The sequence below is a fragment of the Delphinus delphis genome, chromosome 3 (assembly GCF_949987515.2).
Source record: "Delphinus delphis chromosome 3, mDelDel1.2, whole genome shotgun sequence".
Classification (NCBI taxonomy): Eukaryota; Metazoa; Chordata; class Mammalia; order Artiodactyla; family Delphinidae; genus Delphinus; species Delphinus delphis.
This window is the reverse complement of record NC_082685.1, coordinates 139,208,117-139,235,765: the sequence shown is the minus strand read 5'-3', so window position 1 is coordinate 139,235,765 and position 27,649 is coordinate 139,208,117. Positions and strand designations below refer to the sequence as shown.

Sequence of the window (27,649 nt, the reverse complement as noted above, 5' to 3'; positions counted from 1 at the left end):
TAATAAGCCAAAGCTGGCAAAGATATGAGACAAAAGGGCTCCGTGTGGGAAATGGCAGTGGTTCTCCTCTTAATGGCGGCAGAATTGTTTCATGTTCTGTCATTTTTTGATATCTGCTGGGATGTAAGCTTCCCAAGATAGAGGGCTGTCCTATGCAAAGCCATGGGGCTGTCACCGCTCAAATCACAAGTTATTCCTCAAGTGAATTGGTGGGCGTGGTTTTTGCTAACAGAAGCCACCACGGAGAGCCTGGAGGGTAAGGAAGATACCACCACTTCAGCATCCCCACACTAGGTGCCGTCTCTTTCCTCAAGATGTTGCAAGTTTGTGAGTTATGAGGATGAAGACAAGAGTCCGTTATAGAAAAGGCCTAGCGGTTTATTTCCTGATGGTTTACGGATGGTTGCTCATCTCTCTGCACCTTCTCGAGAGGGTCTGCAAGGCAGCTTCGGCTGCTCTCTGGACACTCATGCAGGGGTCTTTTTGAAGTGCTTGAAGCCCTGAAATGGAGAGAATAGCAATGTCCAGTGAATGAAGAAAGCCAAGGCCCAAGCTGTGCAGCACAGGAAGGCTCCCACTTAGGGTCAGTGCTGGGTGGGGCTCAGGCCCCCATGCTCATGTTTTACCCTAAGAGGTAGGATTTGGATCCACAAATTGAGCGTTTATTTTAACACTGAGATAAGGGAAGAGAAGATCCTTGCCTTGTGAGCAGTAGGTTTATAAACAATTGGAAAATCGAAGTCTGTTGGGAATGATGCCTGCAGTGGGATGGAGCTGGGGGTCACCTTACACTCTGGAGAAATTCCAGTATCTAGGGAGCATCAGAGACGATTGATAATGGGGTGCACTACGATTTTACACTACGATTTTATGGCTGACATGGGACTTGGAGCAGCATAGTTTCTCTTTCTCTAAGAATGTAACAGTACCCTGGGCAGAAGCTAGGGCTGGTACTCGCGTGTGGTCAGCTGTTCTCTGTCTATTAACTCCACATATTGGTAGGTCAAATTGAGAACAATGGCATCTAAAATCAACAGGAGAGAAAGTTACTGATTTCACTGTAGAGGAACAGGCCACGGAAAGCAGGTCGGGGCACACTGCACCTGGTAAGAAGTTAAGTGATCTAGCTAGTGAATGCACAAGCTATAGACTCCCTTTGCACCCCCAGGATGATGTGAGGGTGATGTCTATGGGGTCTTGAGTGCCACGTCTGGAAGTGGTCACTCACCCACCATGTATTTGGGAAAACTCACACCGTGTCCTCCAGGGGGCGGCAGTTGTCAGGGTTTCACACGTGAATAAGCTATGGTCCCTGTCTTCCAAAAAGTTACAGTGTAGTTAGGGGGATCCTCTACATGATCCAGTAAGAGTCCTTAGGTTTTAACTCAATCTTAAATGTGGCCAACCAAGTGGGCCTATTTGCTGGGGGCTGGATTAGTTGGAATGGGTTTCATGATAAGACTTAGAATTTCCTAATAGAAGGATCCTCAGAGATTCACTTACTTTCCTCTTTTATTTTATAGATCAGACAGAGAGGCAGCACAGAGAAACTAAGTGACTTGTCCAGAATCACACAGCAGAGCCAAGGTCCGCTGGTCCCCATGCCCACACACTTTCCACTAGTATCAGATTGCTGCTAAAGCTGTCAGCTCGAACTGAGCTTAGAAGGTTGACTGTGGTTTATATTAAGGGATGATGCAAAGGAAAACACTTAGGCAGGGGCAGCAGGCTTGGATCAAAGACTTGGGGAAAAGAAGGAGCAATGACTTGGAACCAGAAGAAGCATGAAGGACCCAGTAGGGAGAATGGTCTGATGGAAAGAAAGTGAGTGTTGGCAATTCAGAAGCTGTTACTGTAAGTCTGCAAAGAGAACAGGTTCTTTTGAGGGAAGATGTTGTAAGATGTAAAATGAATTCTTTCTGGCTTTCCTGTTTTTCTTTCTTTTTTTTTTTTTTTGGTCTTCCCAGTCATATCGGCATTCACGCTGGGGTAGCTTCCAGGCAAAGCAAAACTGGATGGCAGAGAGCAGACCTGTGAGTGGAGAGCGTGGACGTGCCCTCACCTGTGAGTTTGGTGGCCACGCTCCTGATCAGCTCCCAGCTGCTGCTGAAGAAGGTGAATGAGTGTGTGTGGAGGATCCACAGGATTTCTTGGTTTTTCTTTGCCTGGAAGAGATGTGTGTTACAAAGAGGGCCACTGAAAGGGGGAGGGGGGAGGGGAGGGAAGGACTGGAAGTTTGGGGTAGCTGATGCAAACTCATATATAGGATGGATAAACAACGAGGTCCTACTGTATAGCACAGGGAACTGTATTCAATATCCTGTGATAAACCATAATAGAAAAGAATATGAAGAGAATATATATATGTAAAATTGAGTCACTTTGCTGTACAGCAGAAATTAACACAATAATGTAAAGTATAGTTGTATACTTCAATAAAATTAAAAAAGAAAAGAGGGCAACTGAGAAGCGACACTTTACGAAATTCAGCATCCTATAGGCCCTTTAGATGTGTGCTCACATCTAAAGGAGTGAGCACGCATACAGCCATTAATTGTTCTGTTGGAAGGTGTGTTATGGCTGGTTCATTCTAAATTTAATCAGGGTGGCACTGGGGCTTATAGGGCTAATCAACAGATGAGTTTCAGGAATCGAGAACAGATCCCAGTGGGGACTTGGGGACAGAGCAGAAGGTGATGTGACAGGATACCCAGAATCACTGCTGTCCTTCTCAGATGGTTCTGGCTCTGGCTGGGATTCCTTGCTATGCTCTTTGCCTTCTGGGATTTGCCTGGACTCTTGGCCTGCATTTTTTTGGAAGCAGCACCTACTGCACACTCACCAGCTTCACACAGAATTGCCTGTAGAAATCCCTGGCCCTTGGTAGATCCTGACCATCAAGGAGATGATCTAATACCCCATAGAGTTCCTGGAGGCCCAGAAAAGGAATGCAGATGATCAGGACATCACGGCAAGCCTGAAAAACAGCTTCCTGCAACACAGTCCATAATGTTGGCTCCCCTTCCAGATGGGAAGACACACTGACTGGTTGTGTGTTGGGAAAGGAGCAGTAAAAATCAGTGATGTGAGGGCTTTACAGTCAGTGCTGCCACCTTCCCAGTTTCAAAGATGGAAGCGCAAACTCGGGAAGTGATGGCAAAAAAGCACCCAGGATGGGAAAATTGGTTTTCAGGTTCATTTGCGAGTGGTGCCTTCAGACCTGGCTTCCGGTCCAGCTAGACCGGGCTTCCCGGCACCCTCTCGGCCATGGGGAGAGGAGGAGGTGCAGGTGTCTGTACAAGGGCCGCTTACAGTTCTAATCCTGGGATTGGGATCCCAGAGGTGGAGAAGGAACGAAATCATGCTCTTTTTTTATTTCTTCAGCAAAAAAAATCTTCCACCTTCTTCCTGTTAGGGATGCCAGATTCTCAAATAAGAGGACGGCAGTCAGCCTCACATCATCCTGCTCCTGTGCTGACAGATACGTGTTGTGGGTGAGTCCTCCACACAGGCCATTCCCAGCTGGTACCCCTACCTTACCCACCCTTTCCCACTTCCGTAGAGGCAGGCTGGAGCCCTGGCGCACCTTTGGCATAGCCCCTGGGTGTCCCAAGAATGCCTTTCGTTTCCCAGCAGCTCTCTACCCACACGACATGAATTTAGAGCTGGAGACTTGGTTTCTGACTCTGACGAGCTAGTGGGGAAATGTGACCACAGGAGTAATAAACAGGGGGTGCTGGCAGCACAAGGCCGGGGAGGGCGCTTGTTTGTTCTGTGCTTTGTACAAATTAGCCTGATTGCGTCATTAGCCTGGAGTTATGGGGCCTCTGATCTAAATTGCCCAAGGCCTAGGACTCTTCTCCAAGATCCCAAATACTTTCCAAAGGGATTACAGGAAGCTCAGAAATGTGGGCCTTGTGTCTGAGAGAGAGAGAGCAGATAAACAAACAAGTGCTTAGCCCTACTCTTGTATGTGAAGTTATGGAACTGCCTTGCTTGTTGTCCAGGAGGGTGGGCAGTGCTTTTTAGTAAAAGATGAAGGATGTATGTGATCTGAAGAGGAACCAGAGTATGGCAATGCTTTTTAGAGCCAAAGGGTAAGGTGGTGGAGAAAGATGGCCTTCTATTATCTCAGACACTTCGTTGATATGGTTCAGAGTTCTGGTGAATTTTCTGGAAGTATTCTTTTTTTTTGGGGGGTATCTAGAAAACTAGTTTCAAATACCCGTAGAAAGGCAGAGGGATGAGAGGAAAAGCCATTCTGAGTAGCAGAATATTATTTATTTATTTAAAAAATTAAAAAAAATTTTTTTGGCTGTGCCTCGCGGCATGCAGGATCTTAGTTCTCTGACCAGGGATCGAACCCATGCCCACTGCAGTGGAAGCGCAGAGCCCTAACCACTGGACCACCAGGGAATTCCCCAGAATATTATTCAGATTAGCAACAAACAAGGGCCAATAAAAAAGCACTCCTATGAATATGAGGGGGAGAAGATAGAGGAGTTTATTTCGATGGCAAAATAAAATGTGTGAGAAGTGGGCACATACACAAAAATGCCATGAAAATGGAAGTTAACAAAGATCTTCCATAAAAGAATAAAGATGGCTTGTTAGGAAAAGGCTAGAAAAGTTAATTGAATAACATGAGATGTGACCTCATAGAAGGGAAATGTAAGTAGAACTGTTCTTTAAATGTACTAGGAGTAAGGTCAAGGTATATATTTTAAAGATCTCTTTTTAGAAAAAGAAAGCAAACCAGTAACAAAGTATCTAAAAGGTAGAGAGGTATTTACTTAAAAAGAGTCCTCTGAATTTTCTAAAATCAAAGACCTAATGATAGGTCAAGGGAGAATCAACCAATTGGGATGATGAAAAAACGGAAAAGAGAAGGGGTAAAGTGTTTTGGGTGCTGGGAGAGATATTAAAGTTTTACTCAGGTGCCAGCGAGGGAAATAGCAGTGAGCAGGTCCTAGAGCATGGGACAGCAGCCAATATTTTCTGTTCTACCACTTCTTCAAAGTGTAGCCATATTTTTAGATTTTCAACAAAGTACTTAAATATTGAAGAGAAGAAAGGGAAAACTTAGAGATTACAGAATTGTATGCTTAATCTACAGAAAAATATAGGGGCAAAGTATCATAGTTGAATATATTTGCAGAAAGAGAGCGTTATAGGACTGTAAATAGCATGTCATGACTAAGACTCAATTTTTGTCAAACTTTACGTTTATGCAAATGTGATGAAATCGATACCTATTAGGAATGCGAAAGGTCTAACCTAACAACCAGATAGACTTTAGCTGTTTTTTTTTTTTCTTATGCATTACGACTGAGAAATATTCTCTTGACCACAAAACTTGTAGATTGACTTGTGATTATTGGAGGCTCAGATCCAAGAGAGTTACTATCATTGGATCAGCAAAAGTCCAGGGAAACCTAACAGATGGGGCTCTGTAGGGCTGACTTTAACCCTTTGTTGTTAAAGATTGTCATCAATTATTTGTGTAATGAAAAAAAGAACATCTTCATTATTTTACAGAAGATACTAAATTGAGTGAGAGCCCAGTAAGTATTTTTGGGGACAAGATGAGAATTAAAAGTAAATATTGGTACACTGGAGAAAATAGTTGGAAACCAGCAGAACGCTGCTCTCAAAGGCCAGGTTTAGGCTAGTACACAAACAAGAGAAACTGAAAAATACAATGCTGGAGGACGTTTGACTGAGGGCGAGTGTTGCAGACTGCAGTCTGGAGGTTCGTGTAGTTAATAAATTGCTAAAGAGTCAGGAAGAAAGGGCAAGATTAAAAAAATTTGGAGTGAATAAATAGGAAAAGATTGGATTTGAGAGGCAATTTTTCTTTAGATTGTATTTAATACATCTCAGGTCTCATTTAGGGATACAACACAGTCACTGGCTTGTAAAATATTTAAGGAGCTGAAAAATTAGGTTTATGGTAAATAATGAAGGAAATAAGGACTTTTCAGTCTGGAGACTATCAGGTGAATAGGTAATTTAATAAAGCCTTAATGTTTAAGAAGGATGCATTGGAGGAGGCAGCCAGAAATTTCCATCTCCTCTGACCACATAACAGGAGCAGGCAGGTTTAGATCACAAAAAATAGGTTTAAGTTAGATATGAAATAGATTTTTTACATTGATGTCAGTGAATAAACCAAAACGAAATAATAAAATCTGGTTTCCCAGAAGGTATAAAGAAAAATGACCTTCCTTTGCCTAGGATTGTTGTTGACTGATCTTTTTTTGCGGTACGTGGGCCTCTCACTGTTGTGGCCTCTCCTGTTGCGGAGCACAGGCTCCGGACACGCAGGCTCAGCGGCCATGGCTCACAGGCCCAGCCGCTCCACGGCATGTGGGATCTTCCCGGACCGGGGCACAAACCCGTGTCCCCTGCATCGGCAGGCGGACTCTCAACCACGCCACTAGGGAAGCCCGACTGATCTTTTTTTAAATGAGGGCTATAAACCATGTCAGGGGTTGACAAATTTTTTCCGTAAAAGGCCAAACAGTGAATAATTTAGACTTTGCGGGCCACACGGTTTCTGTAACAACTAATCAGCTCTGCGGGACGAAGTGTGAAAGCTGCCATAGATAATATGTAACCAATGAGCATGGCTGTGTTCCAATAACACTTCATTTACAAAAAGATGCTCCAGGTCGAATTTGGCCGATGAGCCATGGGGCAGTATACTGACTCCTGGATGAAATCAACTGCGCGAGCATTTTGAGTCTTTGAAATCTTGCACGTGGAAAAGGTAGTGTTGGAGGCAATAACATCTAGCCCTGTAGGGTGTACTGTCAGAAGCTGTGTACCCCCAACAGCAGACTTTCTTTTTCCTTTTTTTGAATTTTTGAACTTTATTTATTTTTTATACAGCAGCTTATTAGTTCTTTATTTTATACATATTAGTGTATATACGTCCATCCCAATCTCCCAGTTCATCCCCCCGACCCCCTGTTTCCCGCCTTGGTGTCCATACGTTTGTTCTCTACATCTATGTCTCTATTTGTACCCTGCAAACCGGTTCATCCCAACAGCAGACTTTGAGATGGGGATTTAGGTGTAAGTCACTTATCTGGGAGGTGGGCCCAGGAAGCATGATAGGCAAGAGAGGAGAGCTACGAAAGGGAACATTAGTGAGTGTGGTACCCCTATGGGCAAGTGGAGCACCATCCTTCTGAGGGGTGAGGAAGCCAGGGAGTTTATCTACAAACTCTCTTTTCTTGTTGTTTGAGGGTCCTTTCCCAACACATGCGGCCCACCTTGCTCAAACCAATCATGATTCCTGGGCCAGAGAATACCCTCAGGCAGACACACAGGAAGCCAACAGGCTGCACAGGAATTGAACAGGTGACTTCTGGGCAGGTGATCTCTGGGGCAGGTGACCTCTGGGGCAGGTGATCTGTGGGACAGGTGATCCCTGGGACAGGTGACCTCTGGGGCAGGTGGTTTCTAGGGCAGGCCAAGGCATGCAAATGGACACCAAACTGGTCTGCTACAAGCACTACCTGAACCTCTTTCTGCTATAAGCACTACCTGCACTCACTTCTGGGGAGGGAAGATTCCTGAACAGGCTCACTTACGTCTTCAAAGAAGGTTCTTGTTTGCAGCACTATTTCTTTGAAGTAGAAGCTTACATCTCGGTCTGTGAGCAGCTCCAGGATCTTTTTTAGAGCCTTCAAGCTTTCACAGACGACCTCGGTGCGGGCCAGGTGATAGAGGCCTCTGACGATAGATTCTAACTTTATCTGCTTGCGCTTCTTTACTATTTTGAAATAAGGTCTCTTAATCTCGAAAATTGTTCTATGTGTATCTGGAATAGGGTAGGAGACCCCAGATAAGGGGATTGACATTCTTTTAGGGTCACATGTCCTTCAACCCAAGAGCCACCACTTCAGCGACTTATTTGGATTTTCACTTAATTCCTATGCAACCACAGGATGTGGGTTAGTAAATAATTATTTTAAAACTCTACTTAGATGAACTATTTTGCGAGCCCCCCCAAACTCCTTTTACCTTGTGAGGGGCTCCAGAAGCGCTATTACCGAGCCCTCAGATGGCCATTTGCCTCAGAATGGCGTTGGAGCCCCAGGCACTCTGAACCATCAAGATCAGCACATCCCGTAGATTCCCGTGCTTCCAAAGGATTGGCTCCTTCATGAGCTGAAAGTGACACACTCCTCTCCTTTAGTTCAGGGAAGGGCTGCCCTTCAGGAGAGTTCCAAAGGCATTATAGCTGTGATTAAAGAGTAGGGCCCCAGCTGCTTGTGGGGCAGAGGAGGGAGCCCTCGGGTGAATTCAAATGTCTGGCAGGAACTAAGCTCTGGAAGTGAGCACCCCGCAGGTCAAGGTTATGTGGTGATGAGAACCAAAATACCTAGTGAAGAAGGTATTTCTAATCTAAATGGAAACATGGAGCAGGGAAAACAGGAGTTACTGATAATTTCCTTCTTTGCATTGGCTGGGTCAGCCTTTATCCCGGAGTTTGAAAGGACCATAATATATTTGTTGGTTGCATTTTGTTTTGTCCCTTCCAGGTTGATTCTCTACCCTTCTCTGTCTTGGGAGTTGATGTCTGCAGACCACAGGGCAGGAAGAGGATGAGGCTGGATTCTTTTTCCTCTCTCTTTCTCCCTCCCTCTGCTCAGGTACTGTGTGTCTGGCAATAGCTGGATCTCTCCATTGCCAAAGATCCCAGAGACGGTCCCTCTTCCGTGGCTCAAATTCCTACTGAACTCCTGAGAGAAATACCCCACTGGGTCCCAACGAGCCTGCTGGGATGGCTGTGCTCCCTTGCCTCAGAGAAGGAAGCTGCGCCCGTTATCCGGTAGTTCTCCGAGGAGGAGGTCAGGGATGGGAAGAGTTGTTCCGTGATGTCCGGAATGAGTCTGTGTTGCCATGCTGCCATGCTCCTAGAAAACCAAGGCTCCCACTGTAGCAGAGGCTTTTTTCTTTCTAAACAGTGGAAGACACTTTAGTTCTGTTTCTCTATCAGGAAACTAAATGATCCAAAAAGGGATGTTAAAAAGGAAAGAGCACGAAGGCTTAACTTTATAATAGCCTATCCAAGTGCCCGACTGAAGTGTAGTTTGCCTAAAAGTGTTCATTGTATCACTATTTAATGCGGGGTTGGTGAGTTTGGGGCTGATCCTGCTGTCTCTTCCCAACCCCTTTGCTCTTTCTTCCCTGTTTTTTTTACTGAAAAATTGCTGTCAGTGAAGTTGCCTGCGTTGAATTTTTACTTTGTCTTCAGTGTTTTCCTTCGTATCCAGTTCTGGAGTATCTGCACATTACCTGGCCAGTGCACAGACTCCTATGTGGTGCCTACTGGGACTGCTGAGGAGGGTCCACATGTTGTCCCCGTTGTCAGATTCTCTGGCCAGCCCTTCTTTCGTGGCCTGGGCCTGCACACACTTCAGAGTTGTAGTCGAGAGCCTGAAGGAGACAGTTGGCACCACAAAAGTCAGTCAGTACCATGCAAGGAATTGTGAATCCCCAAGTCCTTAATAAATATCATCAAGCTGTCTGTATTCTGTATTTTCACTTATTATGTCTTGGGGCTCTGTATTGATATGTGTGGATCTGGTCACTCGTAAACACTGTATTGTACAGAATAAATATAGCACATTGTGTTTCTTTTTTAAAAAAATGTTCCCTACAATGCTCGCTCACTCCTGGATGAATGGAGGTTGCTTCACTGGTTCTAAAACAAAACAGCACCTTGGAAATCAGGATGCATCTCGCGATGGATAGTGCGTTGCAATTGTTGGCCAGACAGTAGTTGTGATGCAGTTGCTGTTGCCTGTGTATACAGTGCGTGTACATGCATGGATTTAGGTATGGCTCTTTGAGCTGTGGGCATTTTAGTAAAGTTACATGTACTATTGGAACTACGTGCGCTGAGCCTAACTGCTATTTAAAATGTCTTTAAAAAGGTTGATTTGGGGGCTTCCCTGGTGGCTCAGTGGTTGAGAGTCTGCCTGCCGATGCAGGGGACACGGGTTCGTGCCCCGGTCCAGGAAGATCCCACATGCCGTGGAGCGGCTGGGCCCGTGAGCCATGGCCGCTGAGCCTGCGCGTCCGGAGCCTGTGCTCCGCTATGGGAGAGGCCACAACAGTGAGGGGCCCGTGTACCGCAAAAAAAAAAAAAAAAAAAGGTTGATTTGACATCGGAACAAAAAGTTAATGCAAAAAAACAGGAAAGCAGAGCAGTGTGATAAAGGATAACTATACCTACTAATCCTCAAAGAGCTTTTTGGATCAATATAAAATGCAAATTTAATGGTATAAGAAAGCACTGATTCATGACTTAATTGGGACTCTTTTTTTTTTTTCCTTTCTCAATGTTACACGAAATAATGTTGCTTCCTTCAACTGGAGAAGTCTTAGATTTGAGGAAATGTGGTATTTATTTTTATTTTATATTCTTTCCTTGGTGGCCTTGAAAATCACAGAATTCCAACTTTCCTTGAAAGGTCTCAATGAAAGAAAACAAAGGAAGTGGATTGGGCCCTCTAGGGAAGAGGACATAACTGCTTATTCGTTGTATGACCGTTCTGGGCAACTATGCCGGGTACCCAGGGAAGAAGAGCTACGAGGCTCGAGGATGGAGGGGCCTTGTTCCTTCACGGGTAGTTGAGGCCATGCCAGCCCCTTCTGGAGTCGGGTCAGGACTGCTCTGGAAGTCCCTCTCCACCTGGCTGTTTACCTGCAGGGGTCTGCGGTCTGCTGCCGCTCCCCTTGCTGCACCACCCGCCGGCGGCGGTTTAGGGTCGACGTGGGCATCTTCTGGCCCAGTGTGCAGCTGACCAGCTTCAGGAAAAGGGCGAACAGCTTTGGGTACAGGCCTGCGACAGGGGTGCCTGTCGACACCACTTCACAAATTGCACAGGCCACCTGAGGGGAGAAAGGACCCTGTGGTCAGGCAGGGCTGATCTTCCAGTTTGTTTTCTCTACAAAGGATTGCTTTCCAGGTTGACCACACTTGCGGTAAAAGCACATAGAAAAGGGAGGGTTTATTTGTCTGGAAACTTCTTAACTCCTGCTGTGTTTCTCTCTCAGGGCTACCATGTGGGGCGACTCCAAACTCCAGGGGGCACCAGTATTGGGGTCTTTCAATAACAAGTGGATATCTTGAAGACTAATTTGGAAATACAGAGACACAGATTTTCTTTGGGCTGATGAGAAATTTCCTTCTGAACATGATCAGCTGCAGACAAAATCACTGCCATATTTGTCCAATATAAACTGGAATTGATTTAAAACCGGGGTATGAGAGGGGAAGAAGTACGATTAATGCTACATCACCCAGTGCCAGGTGGGATGGAGTGGGGTGGCATCCCGGGTGGGTGGCAGGTTGTCCAACTCACGGAGATCGCCTCTGTCCCCGGGAGGTCATCTTCTAACTCATTCTCCAGTTTGTCTATGAAGGCTCGCAAGAGTTTGCCACTGGAGGCTGGGTTCTCAGCCAGAGCCTTCCACAGTGTCTTTGTGTCACTAGGGAAGCACGGCAGGAAGCCGATAAGGCTCTACTCCTTGGGATGTGAGCTTTTTCATCTGATCCCCTCTAAAACCACATTATGACTAATCACAGTTGCAAGGACGGATGGACATGCCAGCATGCCTGGGATAATAAGGATGTTTTATTTAACAATCTAGCATTCTGGCCTTGGGTTGCTGAGGTTTGTTAATGTCCATCAAGACAGAAACCTCTCATATAGATTCATGTTAGGCAACCAGAAAGGGAAGAAATATTCACTTTCTAATACTTATTCCTATTAAACACACACACACACACACACACACACACACACACACACACACTCCTAAAACTCTCATCATCTAATGAGGACATATATTTGAAAAATACTTGGAAAACCATTACCTGTGATTCAAACACCATTTCTGAAATTATTCAGGTGAGGTGTTTTCAACTTTTGTTTGCTATCTTTCTCTCAAACCACAGATTCTTCCCCAGTACCTTACAGAGTGGCCTTCCCTAGGAAAAGGGACCAACTCAGTTAGAATCAACCTGTCAAAGGGCAGAGGCTTCTGTAAAAGGTTGGCAACAACTGCATCCATGTGAAAGCTGGCTATTTGGGAGATGGCTTCCAGCATAAACTGAAAACTTTCCTCCTTTTGTCTGAGGACCGGCATGTGATGGTAAATTATGCCCAAGATCTCCAACAGCTAAAAAGAAAAAGCCAAATCAGACACTGAGTTGCCAGTTTTCCTCTACATGGATGGCTTAGGTCACGTACGGTCAGCATATTGTAGGCGGTGGTTGATGAATTAGAAATAATGTTAAAAAAGCAATTGATTCTACACATGGCCTATCTCTTGCTCAGGACGATTATCGATAAATTGGGCATTTATTCTTAAATCAATTTAGCAAACATTTAGCGAAAGGCTGCATTATTGCCAGGTGCTGTGTTGGGCACTGTGGGGCATTTACTAGGGATGAATAAGATGTAGCCCTTTCTCAAAAGGAATGGGTGGTCTCATAAAGGACATCAGCCATATACCCAAGGGCTATGCAGAAGGCTCTGTATGGCAAATGGTGTACAAGAGGTACAGGACTGATAGGGGAATCCAGAAGTAACTGAGGTTACTGTGGAGGGACATCTGGTCTGGGTCTCAAAGGATATATAGCAATTCCAAAAGGCAAGGTGGAGATGGTGGGGAAGGTCATCCTCATCAGAAGGAAGAGCACAGGAAAAGATGTAAAATCAGACACCCTGAGAATAGAGCACAGAGGGTTTAGAGAGCAGTGAAACTAATCTTTATGATACTACAGTGGTGAACACGTGTCATTATACATTTGTCAACACCAAGACTAAACCCTAACGTAAACTAAGACTTTTGGGTGATTATATGATGTGTCAATGTGCGTTCATCGATTGTAGCAAATGTACCACTGTGATGTGGGATGTGGGTAGTGTGGAGACGGGAGGTATACGGGAACTCTGTACCTTCAGCTCCATTTTGCTGTGAATGTGATGGCTGTAAAAACATAAAATCTATATAGAAAAATGTCATGAGAGCATGGTAGAGGCAAATGTGGAAAAAGTTTATGGAATAGGAGAATGGTCCAGTTTGGAGCAAAGAAAGAACGAAGGTGATGAAGATAACTTGATAGGAAAGATGAAGCCAGGTGCTAAAGGGCATTGAGGGCCACCTTTCTGAGTTTGGGTGTTAATCTGTGTGCAGTGGGGAATGATATTACACATCTGGCTTTTGACATGGGCAAGGGCATGTCTCCATGCTAAAGAACGTTTGCTTCTAGTGGAAATTTTTCCCGCTTACTTTGGATAGACACTTTTAGGTAAATATAATATTTTCTCAGAATTATAATTCTTTAATCATAAATATCCTGCAAACATGAATACCACACAGTCCCATTTCAGTGATTCTTGGAGAGGATTTAGGTCCCTCTTGTAAGCCTTTACTTAGTGTGTGAACAACTTCCCCTTTTATGCTAAACACACAAATACATGGACATTCCAAATCTATTAACCTTTGATTCTCTCATGACTGGCCCAGGGCCTGCCATGTAGTATGTACTCAATGAATGACTTTGAAAAAAGCTGATTGGACAGTAATTAGCACAGAGGTCATTTCTAAAAGCCATGCTTTGGAAAAATTTTAAATTTAGGGTGGTTGATTCTGGGCTATGGGGACCATAACTTCCTCCTCCTATTCCCCTTGGAAAGCCTTTATTGAGTTAAAGATTCTTTTCCTCCTCAATCTCTGAATTGCTGGTGTTCTGTTTCTGACTTTAAGAGAGAGAACAGAGTATCTCCATTTGGAGCTCTTAACCAGGCTTCCTGAATTTAAATCCTGTTCTCTCTGCTTTCCAGTTGGTAGGAGGGACTGAGACTTTTCTTTTAGTCAATTCCCCAATGACAGCCTTCTTTACCAGAAAATACCTATGGGGTGTTCAAGAGCAGCTCGCAGAGTGGCAGTGGGATTAGAAAATTCTCTTGGCCCTCAGTGGCCATCTTAAAGGCATTCGTTCACAAGGTCACGCTCATCCTTGCAGACCTCACAACCCAGTTTTCCATGATCCACATGCCTCTGACCAGAGAGTGGCAGTCTGTAAAGTTCTTATCATCACAGACTAGAGAAGCAATTGAGTGCCTAGACAGGCACTCAGTGTGAGCCTGGCTGTTCCCACGCAACTTGCGTCTCTGTTGAGGCCTCTTGAGGCCGTGTGCACTCCCGCCTGTGGCCCATCAGAGGACCAACTGAGAAGTGGCGACCTACTTCTGGTATTGGCATTTCAGGAGTGTTAGAATTCTGTTCAGTTGTCAGATTGGCTCTTGGTTCACCTGATCTTCTAAAGCAGCTCCCTGCGCCTTCAGGGCAGCGATCATCCAGATGCCACATGCCTTTGTACACGTGGGGTTGAGGCTCTCCAGACTGTCCAGGGTTTCCCCCAGGAACATGAGCATTTCTTCACTTGGAATGAGTCTACTGACAATCTGAGAATGAACCAGAAAGACTCATGTCATCAGCCACCTCACTTCATATCTGGACACCTATTCTTGGTTTTAGGATAATAGAAACCACTGGGATTTCCACAAAGTTAGCATGTGACTGGGGCCATAGAAACCAGAGACAATACTAAAATAGGACATAGACACCACCTTTCAACTTTAAGTAAACTTTCCTTGAAGTTATCTCTTGATCATTTCATTATTTATTAAATTTCAGGCCTGCCAAGGCAATTTCCTCTCCAAACCTGAAGTTACATCATACCCCATAAAGGGAAAATAATACATAATGTTTATATGCCATTTTATATGTTGTAAAGTACTTTCACATACATTTCATGTATCATAGAAATAAGTCTTGTGTCTGCCAAAGAATAGCTAGGCTTGAAAATTCAGGAAATCACTGTGTACTAAGTGCTGTGCTAAATACCCGGTGCCTCACAGCATCCATACAGAGGGTGAATTATTATTATTTTTAACATCTTTATTGGAGTATAATTGCTTTACAATGCTTTGTTTCTGCTGTATAACAAAGTGAATCAGAAGCTATACATATACATATATCCCCATATCTCCTCCCTCTTGCGTCTCCCTCCCTCCCACCCTCCCTATCCCACCCCTCTAGGTGGTCACAAAGCACCGAGCTGATCTACCTGTGCTATGCGGCTGCTTCCCACTAGCTATTTTACATTTGGTAGTGTATATATGTCCATGCCACTCTCTCACTTCATCCCAGCTTACCCTTCCCCCTCCCCGTGTCCTCAAGTCCATTCTCTACGTCTGTGTCTTTATTCCTGTCCTGCCCCTAGGTTCTTCAGAACCTTTTTTTTTTTTTTAGATTCCATATATATGTGTCAGCATATGGTATTTGTTTTTCTCTTTCTGACTTACTTCACACAGAGGGTGAATTATTATGAACGCTGTCTTTTGCTTTTGCATGTTTCAAGATCAAGAGTAGTCAATAAAAAGTGAAGAAAAGAAAAACTTTGCAATTTTGGTCTCTAAACAAGAACTATACACAATGTTTGGTTGTATATGTCTCTCCGTGTGTATGAATGAAAAGGCAGGCAGGGGAGGTGAAAAGTTAGAAGTTTGAGTAAAGTCCAGGAGCATTATCTGGGGCTTTAGCCAAGCAAGATGGTCATGATTATGAGTTTGTGGGTATGAAAACATTCCTATTCACAACCAACTTCCTCCAGTATTAAATGGCCCGATGAAGTTTGGTAGAACCATCTTTGAGAGGAAATGAGTTCCTTTTCACGAGTAGTTGCATATCCCAGCCGGTTTCTGAGTTACCATGGCTCCAAGATCAAGGCCTAGACTCGTGCCTCTATTCTGTATAACACGAAATGCCTGCCTGGGTCCAAGCTCAACAGTTATGTTTTTTTTTTTCATATTGGGATGGATATTGGCTTAGGAAGAAAGGAAGAAAGGGAATTCATGTTTTCGAGCACCTCTCATGCATCAGACACTTTCTTAGGCATTTGACATATGTTCCCTCCCTGTCCCCCACGGGCTTGTCTCCTATGTCCTCATCACCTTCTCATCCCCGCTGCTGCCTCCTTAGTCCAGGCCACCTAATCTCATATGTAGATTCTTACAGTTTCCTTCAAACTAACCTCACTAGTTTCAGTCTTGCCAGCCTATAGTTTAGTCTCAACATGGCAGCCCGATGACCCTTCAGAAAATGTAAGTCCAGTCACATTCCTCCTCGCAGAACCACCACTAGCCCATAAGGAGCTTTTGCAAATTAGGAAAAGTGCCCTGTTCTCAAGAGAGTTCTCTGTTATTGTCATAGTGACTGGGCTTGTTGGACCCTTTACTGCCCTCTGTGGATAACTGCCATAATACACATATGAACCTATAATGTCCACGTTAGGAATGATGCTGCCTCACACAAGGGTGCCCTTGTACATTTCACAGCTGCCACAGTGTACCTAGTGGTCTTGACTCTTCTGTTCAAAACCCTCTGCTGGCTTTTGATTCCAATTGGAATCAAAGCCAAGATCCTTAACAAGTCTTGGAAGGCACTTCAGTCAGCTCTGGGCTGTCTCTTGGATCTCATGACCCACTTCTTTCTCCACCTCAGGGCCTTTGCACATGCTGTTTCCATCTGCCTGGAATGTTCTTTTCTAGATGTCTTCATGGTTCTCCCTTTCAGAGAGGCCTTCCTAGGGGATCACCCCTCCCGTACTCTTTATTCCCTTCCTTGATCTTATTTTTCTCAGTTGTCACTACCTGACATCATATTTATCTGGCACTCCATCTACTAGGATGCAAGCTCAAAGAGGGCAGGCGTTCCTATCCTTAGAGCCTAGAAAAAAGTGTGGCATGTGGTAGGTGCACAGGGCATATTAGGCGAATGAATAAATGAATGACTTGATAGACCAGTCCTCACAACAGCTCTGAGAGGGAGGTTATGCATTTTTTTTTTAAAGATGAGACTGATCACCCAGTGCACACACTTCAAGCAGTGCACACGGAGTGCGTCTGATCGACCCCAAAGTCCTGTTCCTTCCATTCCACCCCACTGCCTCCCTCACCCTGGAGAGGACCACTTGGTTCCCCAGGTTTCCCAGAGTATGAAATGATCTGTAGCAGGTGTTGCCTGTGCACATGGACCCAGAGTTAATAAATGAGTGGACAAAGGTCTTTCATTCAGCTAGAATGGCTAGGCTGTTGCCCTCCTGGGTAGCGGGGTGTACACAGCTGACTCGTTTGGAAATCAACCCGGAATCATCCTTACATCCCTTGGCCAGTCCTCCATATCTTTCACCTTTGCTATTTTGGAGGAAATCCTGATCTGGACCTGCACATCATCACATTGCAGCCCTTCCTGCAAATCCTGTAGTCTTTCCACTTCCAGGCGAATGCCTACAATCAACAAAGCGTGACATAGGAGTTCAAAGAGCTGATAGGGGTTGAAGAAGCTGTCTGTATTTTGATGTGACACTAATTCAGCTGCTGGATGCCTTTAACAAACCCACTGAAGCCTGTCTGATTAGATGGTGAGCATAAGATCAAACACTGATTGAGTAGTTTCTGCATGCCAGCAGCATGCTAAATACTCTGCATGTAATGATCTCATTGCTCCTAAAGATGATCTGAGGTTATTTGCAGTTGAGAAAGCTGAGGCAGAGAGGTGTAAAGCCATTTGGCTGGATCACGCAGTTAGTAAAGATAGGAGAGCTGGAACCTGAACCCTGGTCTGACACCAATGCCCAGGCTCTTACTCCTCTGCTATACTGCTGTCTCTGTTGGAGCTCCATTCTGCACTGAGCCACTTTGGAGGAAATGGTAAGGCAACCATTGTAATAGAAACATCAGCAACTGTGTTAAGTGACTGTTGATATCAATTTGTAAATGCAGACCTAAACGGTAATGATATTCTGTTTGTTGTTTGAATTGAGTATAGTAATTGTGGAAACGCACACCTGAACCACTCTGGAAGGCAGCCTAGCCAATGGGCAGACGACCTGGGCTCAAAGTCCAGCTCCACTGCTTTCAATTGTCCAAGCAACTGGTAAATTTCTTAACCTCAGATCCCTCATCTGCTTTAACAACTGACTGAACAACACCCATGAGTATTAAATGGGTATTTAATTTAGTATCACACTAGTTACTTGTATCTAGTAAAAAAAAAATAATCATCGTTTTTCTCTCTCTCTACCGTATTTATTTGGTCAACCAAGAAAAAAAGTTATCGTGAATAATGAAGTGTGAGATTTCTTGTTAACAAAGAATATTTAAGGACCTGAACTTTGCATGTTTCAGGAAAATAAAGGACACTAAAGGGAGAATGGGTAGAACAATAATAGAATTCTAATTCCTTTCTTCCTGTGAGGTCCCTCTCTGGCACATTTCTTCTCTTATTAAAATGGTCCTTTAGTTCTCACTTCCTTAATTCATTTTTTTTTTCCTGGCTTTGGTAAAAGCATATACCCTTCATGAATTATCTTCCCATATCCCAAGGGACTGTCCCTTGACTGTCCTATAGCCCAAGAGACCTATTCGGGCTCTGTTGAATAGTTTGGCCTTTTTGACTGACTCTACCCTCTGCCCCCAACCAAATTCCACCTTTTGGCTCAAAAGCTTTTGCACAGCAAACCTAACAGACTTTTCTTATGCGAATCTTAGAATTATAATATCTCTGTGCTTCCAGCATCAGAACAGTGCCTGACACATGAAAAGTCACTCAAGAAATGTTTGCCGAGTACCTAAGAGAATGAAGAGCCGAGGGTGGGCATGAGCTGCAGTCAACCTGGCTGAGTGTTCCTGGCTGCACCTGGTCTGCAGAGAACTGTGCATACGATGCAGGGCCCAGCTCGGCCAAACACCTGCTTATTTAACCTGGATTTAATCAGGAAGCCGTGAGTGTTGGTTTCAGCCTGAGACTGATGTTTTAAAATTCCTTATATTTCCTGACATTGACAGTTACTCACGTGTCCTGGCAGAGCAGACAGAGGTCCTGCTATACAAGCTGGAAAAACCTCCACAAAGTTATCTCTCTTAGGAAACTCTGAAAGGCACTTTAGCACCATAATAATAGTGCAATTTCCTCTGGAAGAAAGCCGTGTGATAGAGAAAGCTTTGCTAATATGCCCAATTGCTGTGTGATTTAAATCAGACTCTCTCAAAACATTTTACCTGCTTTAATGACTCTTTATCATGCTCTGGTGGTGTTATCTTTATTTTAAAAAACCAGAAAGCAGAGCCACTGAGGAAAAAGGATCTACAAGAGAGACAAATTGTGTGACATAATTAAGGTATCAGAATTCAGAAATGGCTGAACTGGGGGAGGAGAAAGAGAGGAGGAAGGAGAGAGATAGATGGATGAGGAGAAAAGCTGAGAACAAAAGAAAACAGGTATCTTCTCTGCATCTGTGAGTTTCACATCCTTCCCTCACCTTTTATGCAGAACAGACTAATAGCCGAGCTAGCAGCCGCCTGGCGGATGGAGGTGTCACAGGAGTGAGGTGTCACAGGAGTGAGGAACCAGGAGGCCGAGGAGTGAGCCGATTTTAAAGTTCTCTGGTGCCTGCGGGACAAAGGGGGACCCCAAGGTGACGGGGTGGCTTGACGATGTCCCAGGATAGTCCCAACGCTGGATATTAAGTCCCTTGTTCCTTCCGTGCAGGCCCTTAGAATAGAATGGACTCTTGGACTTTAAGGGCAGTGGTCAAGTAAGCGAGCAAGCGAGCAAAGACGCTCTGGGTTAGGACAGACCTGGCTGGTGGTTCTCCGGAAAGGCCCCACCCGGGACTGGAGATCCGTCACGCACAAGTTTTGGATTCCAGCGGCCTCAGGGGTCCCTGCTGTTAGCAAGCAATGCCATCCATCCATTTTAGGGGCCTCCTTACCTCACTATCGTTTGTCAGCACTTTCGCGGTGATCTGGAAGGCTCTTTCCCTTTCCCACTCTTTTTGTGAAACAAGCCACATTCGGAGAAGCTGTTGGTCAAAAAGTAAAAGTCTTTCCTTAGTATCCTCGTATTCATTCGCTCTCGTTCTCTCGCTCTCGCTCTGCCTCCTCTGGAACAGGGTGCTGGCCTCCCCACAAACCCTTTTTAAGTGGGCTGGCCCTACGTGGTGGGCCACGTGGGTCGGGCTGGACGAGTCCCTGTGACGAGGATGAGGCAGAGTTTGGAGGGTGCCTTGGAGCACCGATTAGGGACTATGGGAGTCAGTTTGAGCAGTGGCCCTACTCACGTTGACCATTTCTTGACAGTCCTCTGCTTTCACGTTATGCCACATCATGGTCCTCAGCAGCTTCCCCAGAGCATCCATGGATCGTTCGTAGAGAAACTGAAATCAAAGTGAGTGTGAGGGTCAGGCCGAGGGGAGCAAGTTCATTCATTCTACTCCACTCTGCACTCCCCTCGGGCCTCGCCCCCTCATACATGAATGTGCTCCGTGTCCGTGTCTGTCTTGCCCTCATTTTTGAGTTTTTCCAGAGGTGGAAGGGGCAGCAGCTTCCGGATATTCTCCTCAAGAATATTAAGATGGTCATTCAGTGAGAGCTGAGGTTTCAGTTTACTGAAACGAGAACCACGGGGAGGAGTGGATATTATGTTGACAAACAAAACCCAACCCAGTAGAATTCCCAAGAACTGCCAGTCTGAAGGGGCTGAAGGGGTCAGGTACATTTCTCATGGGCTGGGATGTTGAGGGAGGTGGTGATGGAAGTAGAGAGAGATTGGGGACATAGAACCAGACTGTAGCGGTGGGCATAGTCCACACGCTTCAGGTCTAATTTATTAGAGTGATAAGCAAACCATCACTTGGTTTGCATTACTTTACCCTTTACTATATGATCTAACATTAATCTACTTGTTTTCTTCAGCACTTGACTATGTGTGTGTGTGTGTGTGTGTGTGTGTGTGATAGAGAGAGAGAGAGAGAGAGAGAGAGATTGATTCTAAGTTTGGAGCAGTGAGTTTTATAAAGTTCATATGTCCCCTCATGTTATATGTAATGTCACACATACTATAGGTTCTTATAAATGCACAAGTGAATAAATGATAATGGAATCTTCCTTCTTTTGTTCCTTTCTTTCCTTCCTCTCCCTCTTTCTTTCTTTCTGACATATACTATAGACATTACGAGGATATAAACAAACCTGGACATAACTTGGAAAAATGTAAATGTTCAATAAACATGAGAAACTCCATTTGTTATTAAATAAGTGTAAATTAAGACAATACAATACCACTTGTCAGCAACCAAATTAACAAAGAAGTTAAAAATGATGACACTGTCAGAGAAAGGTGAAATTGGTTCTCTCACTGGAGAGTAAAAGTCAGTAACAGCTGGGACAACTCTATTGAAAGTGTTAAATGTGTTGATAGATGCTGAATAATCTTCTCATCCTTACCGTCTGGCTGGCTGTTTAAAAAACTCAACTTATTGAGCTATAATTTATGCACAACCAGCTGCATCCATTAAAGTGTGCAATCAAATGAGTTTCATACTCATGGAACCACCACTATAATCAATATAGAACATTGCTATCATCCCCCAGTTTTTCCTCATGCTTCTTTGCAGCTCGTCTCTTCCTCTACCCTGGCCCAAGGCAACCACTGATTTGCTTTCTGCCATTAGAGATTAGTTTGCAAGTTCTACAGGTGTCTTGTCCATGTGAGGATAGCCATTAGCAACATGTGGCTATTGAACACTTGAGTTGTGGCTGGTTTGATTTAAAATAGGCTGTAATTGTAAAACACACTGGATTTTGAAGATTTAGTATGAAAATCATGTAAATTATCTTATTACTTCTTTATTTTAAATACTTGAAATAATATACTGAATATATTAGATTAAAATTAATTATTAAAATTAATTTAACTTGTTTCTTTTTACACGTTTAAGAGTGGCTACTAGAAAATTTTAACTGACATATGTAACTTGTATTATACTTTATTTCTACTTGACAATACTGTTCTGGAGCCTGGTTAATTCTTAATTGATCTTCAAGATTTATTTGCACTTTCTTTAAACCTCCCTCATCTTTGTAAACATGGCAACTTGTGCCTTCCCTTATTTTGCTTCTTATCGAGTTTTAGAGAAATTATATGAATGTGTTTGGCATTTATTTCCCCTAGTTGACTAAAACTCCTTCAGAGCAAGGCCGTATTTTGTTCAACATTGTCCTTTTAGAACCTAGCTCAGTGTCTGATACATGGATGCAACTCAATAATATTTATTGAAACGAATTGTCAACTTTTATAATTAGAAGTTCAGAGAACACTTTTTGCACAAGGGTGTTCACCAAAGTATTACTTATAGTTTTTAAAAACAAGAAATAATTAAATGTAGCAATAGGTTGATTAATAATGAAATGTAACAATATGAGGCATATCTATGTACCAAGATATTAGGCAGCCATTAAAAATGATGTTTGTTACCTCAACATAATAAATGCCACATATGAAAAGCCTACAGCTAACATCATGCACAATGGTGAAAGACTGAAAACTTTCCCTCTAAGATCAGGAACAAGACAAAGATGCCACTTCTATTTAACATAATACTGGAAGTTCCAGCCAGAGCAATTAGATAAGAAAAATAAATAAAAGGCATCCAGATTGGAAAGGTGAAGTAAATTATCTCTGTCTGCAGATGACATGATCTTAATACATAGACAATCCTAAAGAATCTACAAAAAATATTAAAACTAATAAGCAAATTCATCAAAGTTGCAGAATACAGGGACTTCCCTGGTGGCTCAGTGGTTAAGAATCCTCCTGCCAATGCAGGGGACAAGGGTTCAAGCCCTGGTCCGGGAAGATCCCACATGCCATGGAGCAACTAAGCCTGTGTGCCACAACTACTGAGCCTGTGCTTTAGGGCCTGAGTGCCACAACTACTGAGCCCACATGCTGCAACTATGGAAGCCTACGTGCCTAGAGCCCGTTCTCCGCAACAAGAGAAGCCACCGCAGTGAGAAACCCGTATACCACAACAAAGAATAGCCGCCGCTTGACGCAACTAGAGAAAGCCTATGCACAGCAACAAAGACCCAACGCAGCCTCAAAAAAAAAAAGTTGCGGAATACAAAATCAACACACAAAACTCAGTTGCATTTTTATACACTTAAACAATGAATCATCAAAAAAAGAAATTAACAGTTCCATTTACAATAGCATCAGAAAGAATAAAATACTTAGGAATAACCAAGAAGGTGAAAGACTTGTACACTGAAAACCACAAAATGTTGCTGAAGGAAATTAAAGAAGACACAAATAAAGAGAAAGACATTCCATGTCCTTGGATTTGAGTATTTATTATTGTTAAGATGTCCATACAAAGCAGTCTACATATTTAATGGAGTTCCTATCAGAATCCCAATGACACTTTTTGAAGAAATAGAAAAATCCATCCTAAAACTCATGTGGAATCTCAAGTGACCCCAAGTAGCCAAAACAATCTTGAAAAAGAACAAAGTTGGAGATCTCACACTTCCTGGTTTCAAAACTTATTACACGACCACAGCAATCAAACCAGTATAGTATTGGCATAAATAAACAGACATACAGACCAATGGAATACAATGGAGATCTCAGAAATAAACTCTAGTATATATGGTCAGATGATTTCCAACAAGGGTTCCAAGACCATTCAGAGGGGAATGATATTGGATTTGGAAATGATTTCTTGGGTATGACACTAAAAGCACAGATGATGAAAGTACAAATAGACAAATGGGCCTACATCAAAATTAAAAACTTCTGTGCATCAAGAACACAATTTAGAGTAAAAGACAACCTATGGAATGAGAGAAGATATTTGCAAATCATATATCTAATAAGGGGTTAATAACCTTATAGAGAATAGAAAGAATATAAAATATATAAATAACTCCTACAACTCAGCAACAACAAAAAGAAAGAACCAAAAAAAAGGGACAAAGGATTGAACAAACATTTTTCCAAAGAAGATATACAAATAGGCAATAAGGCTATGAAAAGAGGCTCGAAGTCATTAATCATTAGGGAACGGCAACTCAAAGTCACAATGAGATACCATCTCACACCCATTAGGATGGCTACTGTAAAAACAAACAAACAGAAAATAACAAAGTGATGGCAAGGATACAGAAAAATTAGAACCCTTGTGCACTGATGGTGGGAATGTAAAATAGTGTCACTGCCAGAGAAAACAGTATGGTGGTTACTCTAAAGATAAAAATAGGCTTGACATGATCCAACAGGCCTACTTATGGGTATATACCCCAAATAATTAAAAGCAGGGTCTGGAAGAAATATCTGTGCACCCATGTTCATAGCAGCGTTATTTACAATAGCCAAAATGTGAAAAACACCCATCAGATGAACGTCCAACAGATGAATGGATTAACAAAATATGGTATACACATAGAATGGAATATTGTTCAGCCTTAAAAAAGGAATGATATTCTGATTCATGCTACAACATGGATGGACCCTGAAGACATTGTTCTAAGGGAAATAAGCCAGGTGTCAAAAGATAAATACTGTGTGATGCCACTTACATGAGTTACCTAAAGTATAAAATTCACAGAGACAGAAAGTAGAATGGTAGCTGCCAGGGCTGGTGGAAGGAGGGAATGAAGAGTTTTTTAACGGGTACAGAGCTTCAGTTTTGCAAGATGAAAAGAGTTCTGGAGATTGCTTTGCACAACAATGTAAAAGTACTTAACACACTGAACTGTACACTTAAAAATGGCTCAGATGATAAACATGTATACTTTACCACAATCAAAAATTAAAAAAATTAATAAAAAATGACTGATGTCTGTGAAGAGTTGGTAATAACATTGGAATATGTAAGATGAGGTGAGAAAAAAAAACAGGATAAAAAATCATAAGCAGAGTAGAATCTCAACTCTGTAAACAACATGGAAGACTAGAAATAAAGACCTGGAAATATACCAAAATGTTGATAATTAGGGGGGGAGGATTGGGATGATTTTTATCATTTTTAAAAACTTTCTATAGTTTCCAGGTTTTAACAGTGAACTTCTACTTCTTTTACTGCAGGGGAAAAATATTATTTTAAAAACGTGCTTAAAATTATTATCTTCAGGTTTACTGCTGCTAACCAAACTAGGGTGTGATTAAGGGTTTCATATATTTCTAATGGGACGATTAAAATTTGCCTACAGGCCAAGATAAATTATTTTTGCACAGAAGTTTCAGTCCTCATATATCAGTAAGTCTGACTCTTGTAAGCAGCTCCACTAGTCCCTGTGAGTCAACAAATGATCAGGCTCTCAGTCAATTCTGTCACTCTGGAAAGAGAAAAAGCCCCCATTTGAAATAACCCATTGATGAACTGTGTTCATGTTTGATCGGTGCACTAGAGTCTGCACCGATCGATAAGTCAGTTGATCAGAATGAGGATATGGGGGAGGAAATATTTTTTCGGTGAGAACAAACAAAAAATTCTCTACCTGAGGTATCTGATGGCGATTAAGACTTTCCACCGAACAGGGCTAGTCAAGGAATCCAGGGGCTCATCCCTGATGAAGTCCTGCAACACAGACAAGGAGGTAAACTGTCTCAGGAAGGACCAGGGGAGTTTCTAGACACAAAGAGGTGGAAACCTCATCGGACCGTTGGGCACCCTCAGGCGGAAATACGCCCAAGGTCTGTTCTTCGGGACTGGCGAGTTTTACCCATTACCTGCACTCTTGGTAATGAACTTCTCAGGGTTTTGCCCATGTCCTCCCTGCACACTCACCAGCATGTAACTCAGCAGCACCTCCTTGTAGGAAAACTTGAACTTCTCATCCTCAGCATCTTGGACAGCAATGCCAGTTTCCGTGATACTTCTTATAAAACTCATCTGCAGATCCATGTCCTAAAGCAAAATGAGTCACAGTGCAAGCCAGGGTCTTAGGCACCACACCCGGCTCTACAAATAGGGTTGAAATATGTGCCCAGACAGGAGTGACACTCTGCTCCTTTTGCCATCTCCACCTTAGTCTCGGATCCAAGTTGCAGGGAAGTTGAGAAACTAAGGTCAATCTCCAGCCCCTCCAGCTCCCATCATAAACTGAGGTTTCTCTAGAGCAGTGGCTTTCAAACATTTTTGATCAGAAATCAAAATAGGAAACAGTTTACGATTCTACCCAGTACTTACATGCACAATATAGTGAATATATATATATAAAATACATAACTGAAATAAAAGTTTTATGATATTTATTATTGCTATGTGCAATGTACTCTTCTATTTCTCTTTTATTTCATTACAAACATTTTGCTGGTTTTGATCAATTAGATACATTAAATTGATTTCATGATCTACTGGTGGTTTACAACCCACAGTTCTAAGAACACTGTTCTAGTTTACAGTCTAACTTCCAAACCACCTAGAACCAAATACAGCTCCTTCTTCTGTCTTAAATTAGGTTCAGGGTTCCTGGCTTCAGAACTGGATTAATTAGTTATATTTTGGGATCTTTTCCTGTGGAATCAAATCAAGAGAACATTTATGCTTACTGTGCTTCCAGGGAGCATAATTTGTATTCAAATATATTTATACTCAAACACAGGTATTCAAATATATCACATATGCTGCATACCTTGTTCATCACAGCCATGCCCAGAACCTGAAAAAAATCAAAGGCAGAAGCAGACACTAGAGCAGCAGTTAGGGTTCCCTCATCCCAACAAAAAGACTGACCCATCAACCTGAAGGACAACAGTGAAGCAGGATGCCGAGTCCTTCCAACTGGTGGGAGCTGTTGCCTCCCTCCCCCAGTTTCAAAGGGAGACCCTGTACACTGGTAGATTCTTTGCCCTGGGTGAATCATGACTAAACTACAGAAAGCAGCATAAAGATGTCAAGCCTTTGGGCTTCAGCCTTCTCATTTTAAAGAGGCTCTATCAGAGTTTGGTAAGAAAAAGGGTATTAAAGCTCTTGGCAGAAAAAGCGGTGAAAAGTTATAAAATGAAAGTTAATAGGGCAGCTGACTTTGGAATTGAGATATAGTTAGTTCTGCGACAACGCCTGTGTTGAAAATGCAAATTTGTTTCAACGAAATTGATACATGAGGGAATACTTTTAGCATATTCTGAATTTTGAGTTTGCTTATGAACAGTTTTGTCCGTGAGAGCAAAAAGGTGCAACAGTTGAACTGAGCCGCATAGGAAGACTTGTGCACATACCTCGAATATCCGTCAGCTGCCTTCGTTTACTGTGTGTGATGAGCTGCTCTCATTCAAGTCTGGCATTACAGCTGTTTGTCAGATTTCAGATAACCCTCTTTCCCACCACCATTTCATAGTAGCTCATAAATTGCACAGCTGACGTTTTTCAAGGAAACGCGCCGTCATTTCTTGGTATTATTTATATATTTCCTAAATGTTTTTTAAATTACTTTTGAAAATTTAATTCCGTTTTTTTTAATGTGTCATTGATGGGGTTTTTTTGAATGTTGTTCCCCTCACCCCATTTCCCCCATAATCCCTGTGGTTTTTCTGGTACTATCTTGTGCAAATGTTGCCTTATAGCAGAACTGACCTCAAAGTGTCCAGTGATCTTTATCTGAAACATCTTTGTCTCTTTCCTTTTTTATTTTTATAATGATTTTCCTCAGTGATGGACTAAATATTAATGTAACATAAAACGTCTTTGAAAATTTTGTTTTCA

General features: G+C 43.0%; 1 protein-coding gene across 1 annotated transcript in view; it reads right to left on the bottom strand.

Moving 5' to 3' along the window:
* Positions 1 to 351: 351 nt before the first annotated feature.
* Positions 352 to 27,649, bottom strand: part of MROH2B (maestro heat like repeat family member 2B) — a 60,237-nt gene continuing 32,939 nt past the window's right edge. The window contains 23 exon segments of the mRNA XM_060007191.1: positions 352 to 500; positions 959 to 1,024; positions 2,063 to 2,165; positions 2,843 to 2,977; positions 3,313 to 3,372; positions 3,374 to 3,469; positions 7,602 to 7,775; positions 8,026 to 8,181; positions 8,816 to 8,930; positions 9,313 to 9,453; positions 10,727 to 10,914; positions 11,388 to 11,514; positions 12,050 to 12,207; positions 14,349 to 14,501; positions 17,290 to 17,387; positions 19,421 to 19,484; positions 19,486 to 19,551; positions 19,874 to 19,963; positions 20,222 to 20,317; positions 20,413 to 20,548; positions 25,443 to 25,522; positions 25,733 to 25,852; positions 26,580 to 26,606. Of these exon segments, the coding sequence (XP_059863174.1) occupies positions 394 to 500; positions 959 to 1,024; positions 2,063 to 2,165; positions 2,843 to 2,977; positions 3,313 to 3,372; positions 3,374 to 3,469; positions 7,602 to 7,775; positions 8,026 to 8,181; positions 8,816 to 8,930; positions 9,313 to 9,453; positions 10,727 to 10,914; positions 11,388 to 11,514; positions 12,050 to 12,207; positions 14,349 to 14,501; positions 17,290 to 17,387; positions 19,421 to 19,484; positions 19,486 to 19,551; positions 19,874 to 19,963; positions 20,222 to 20,317; positions 20,413 to 20,548; positions 25,443 to 25,522; positions 25,733 to 25,852; positions 26,580 to 26,606 (2,556 nt within the window). The 3' untranslated portion in view covers positions 352 to 393.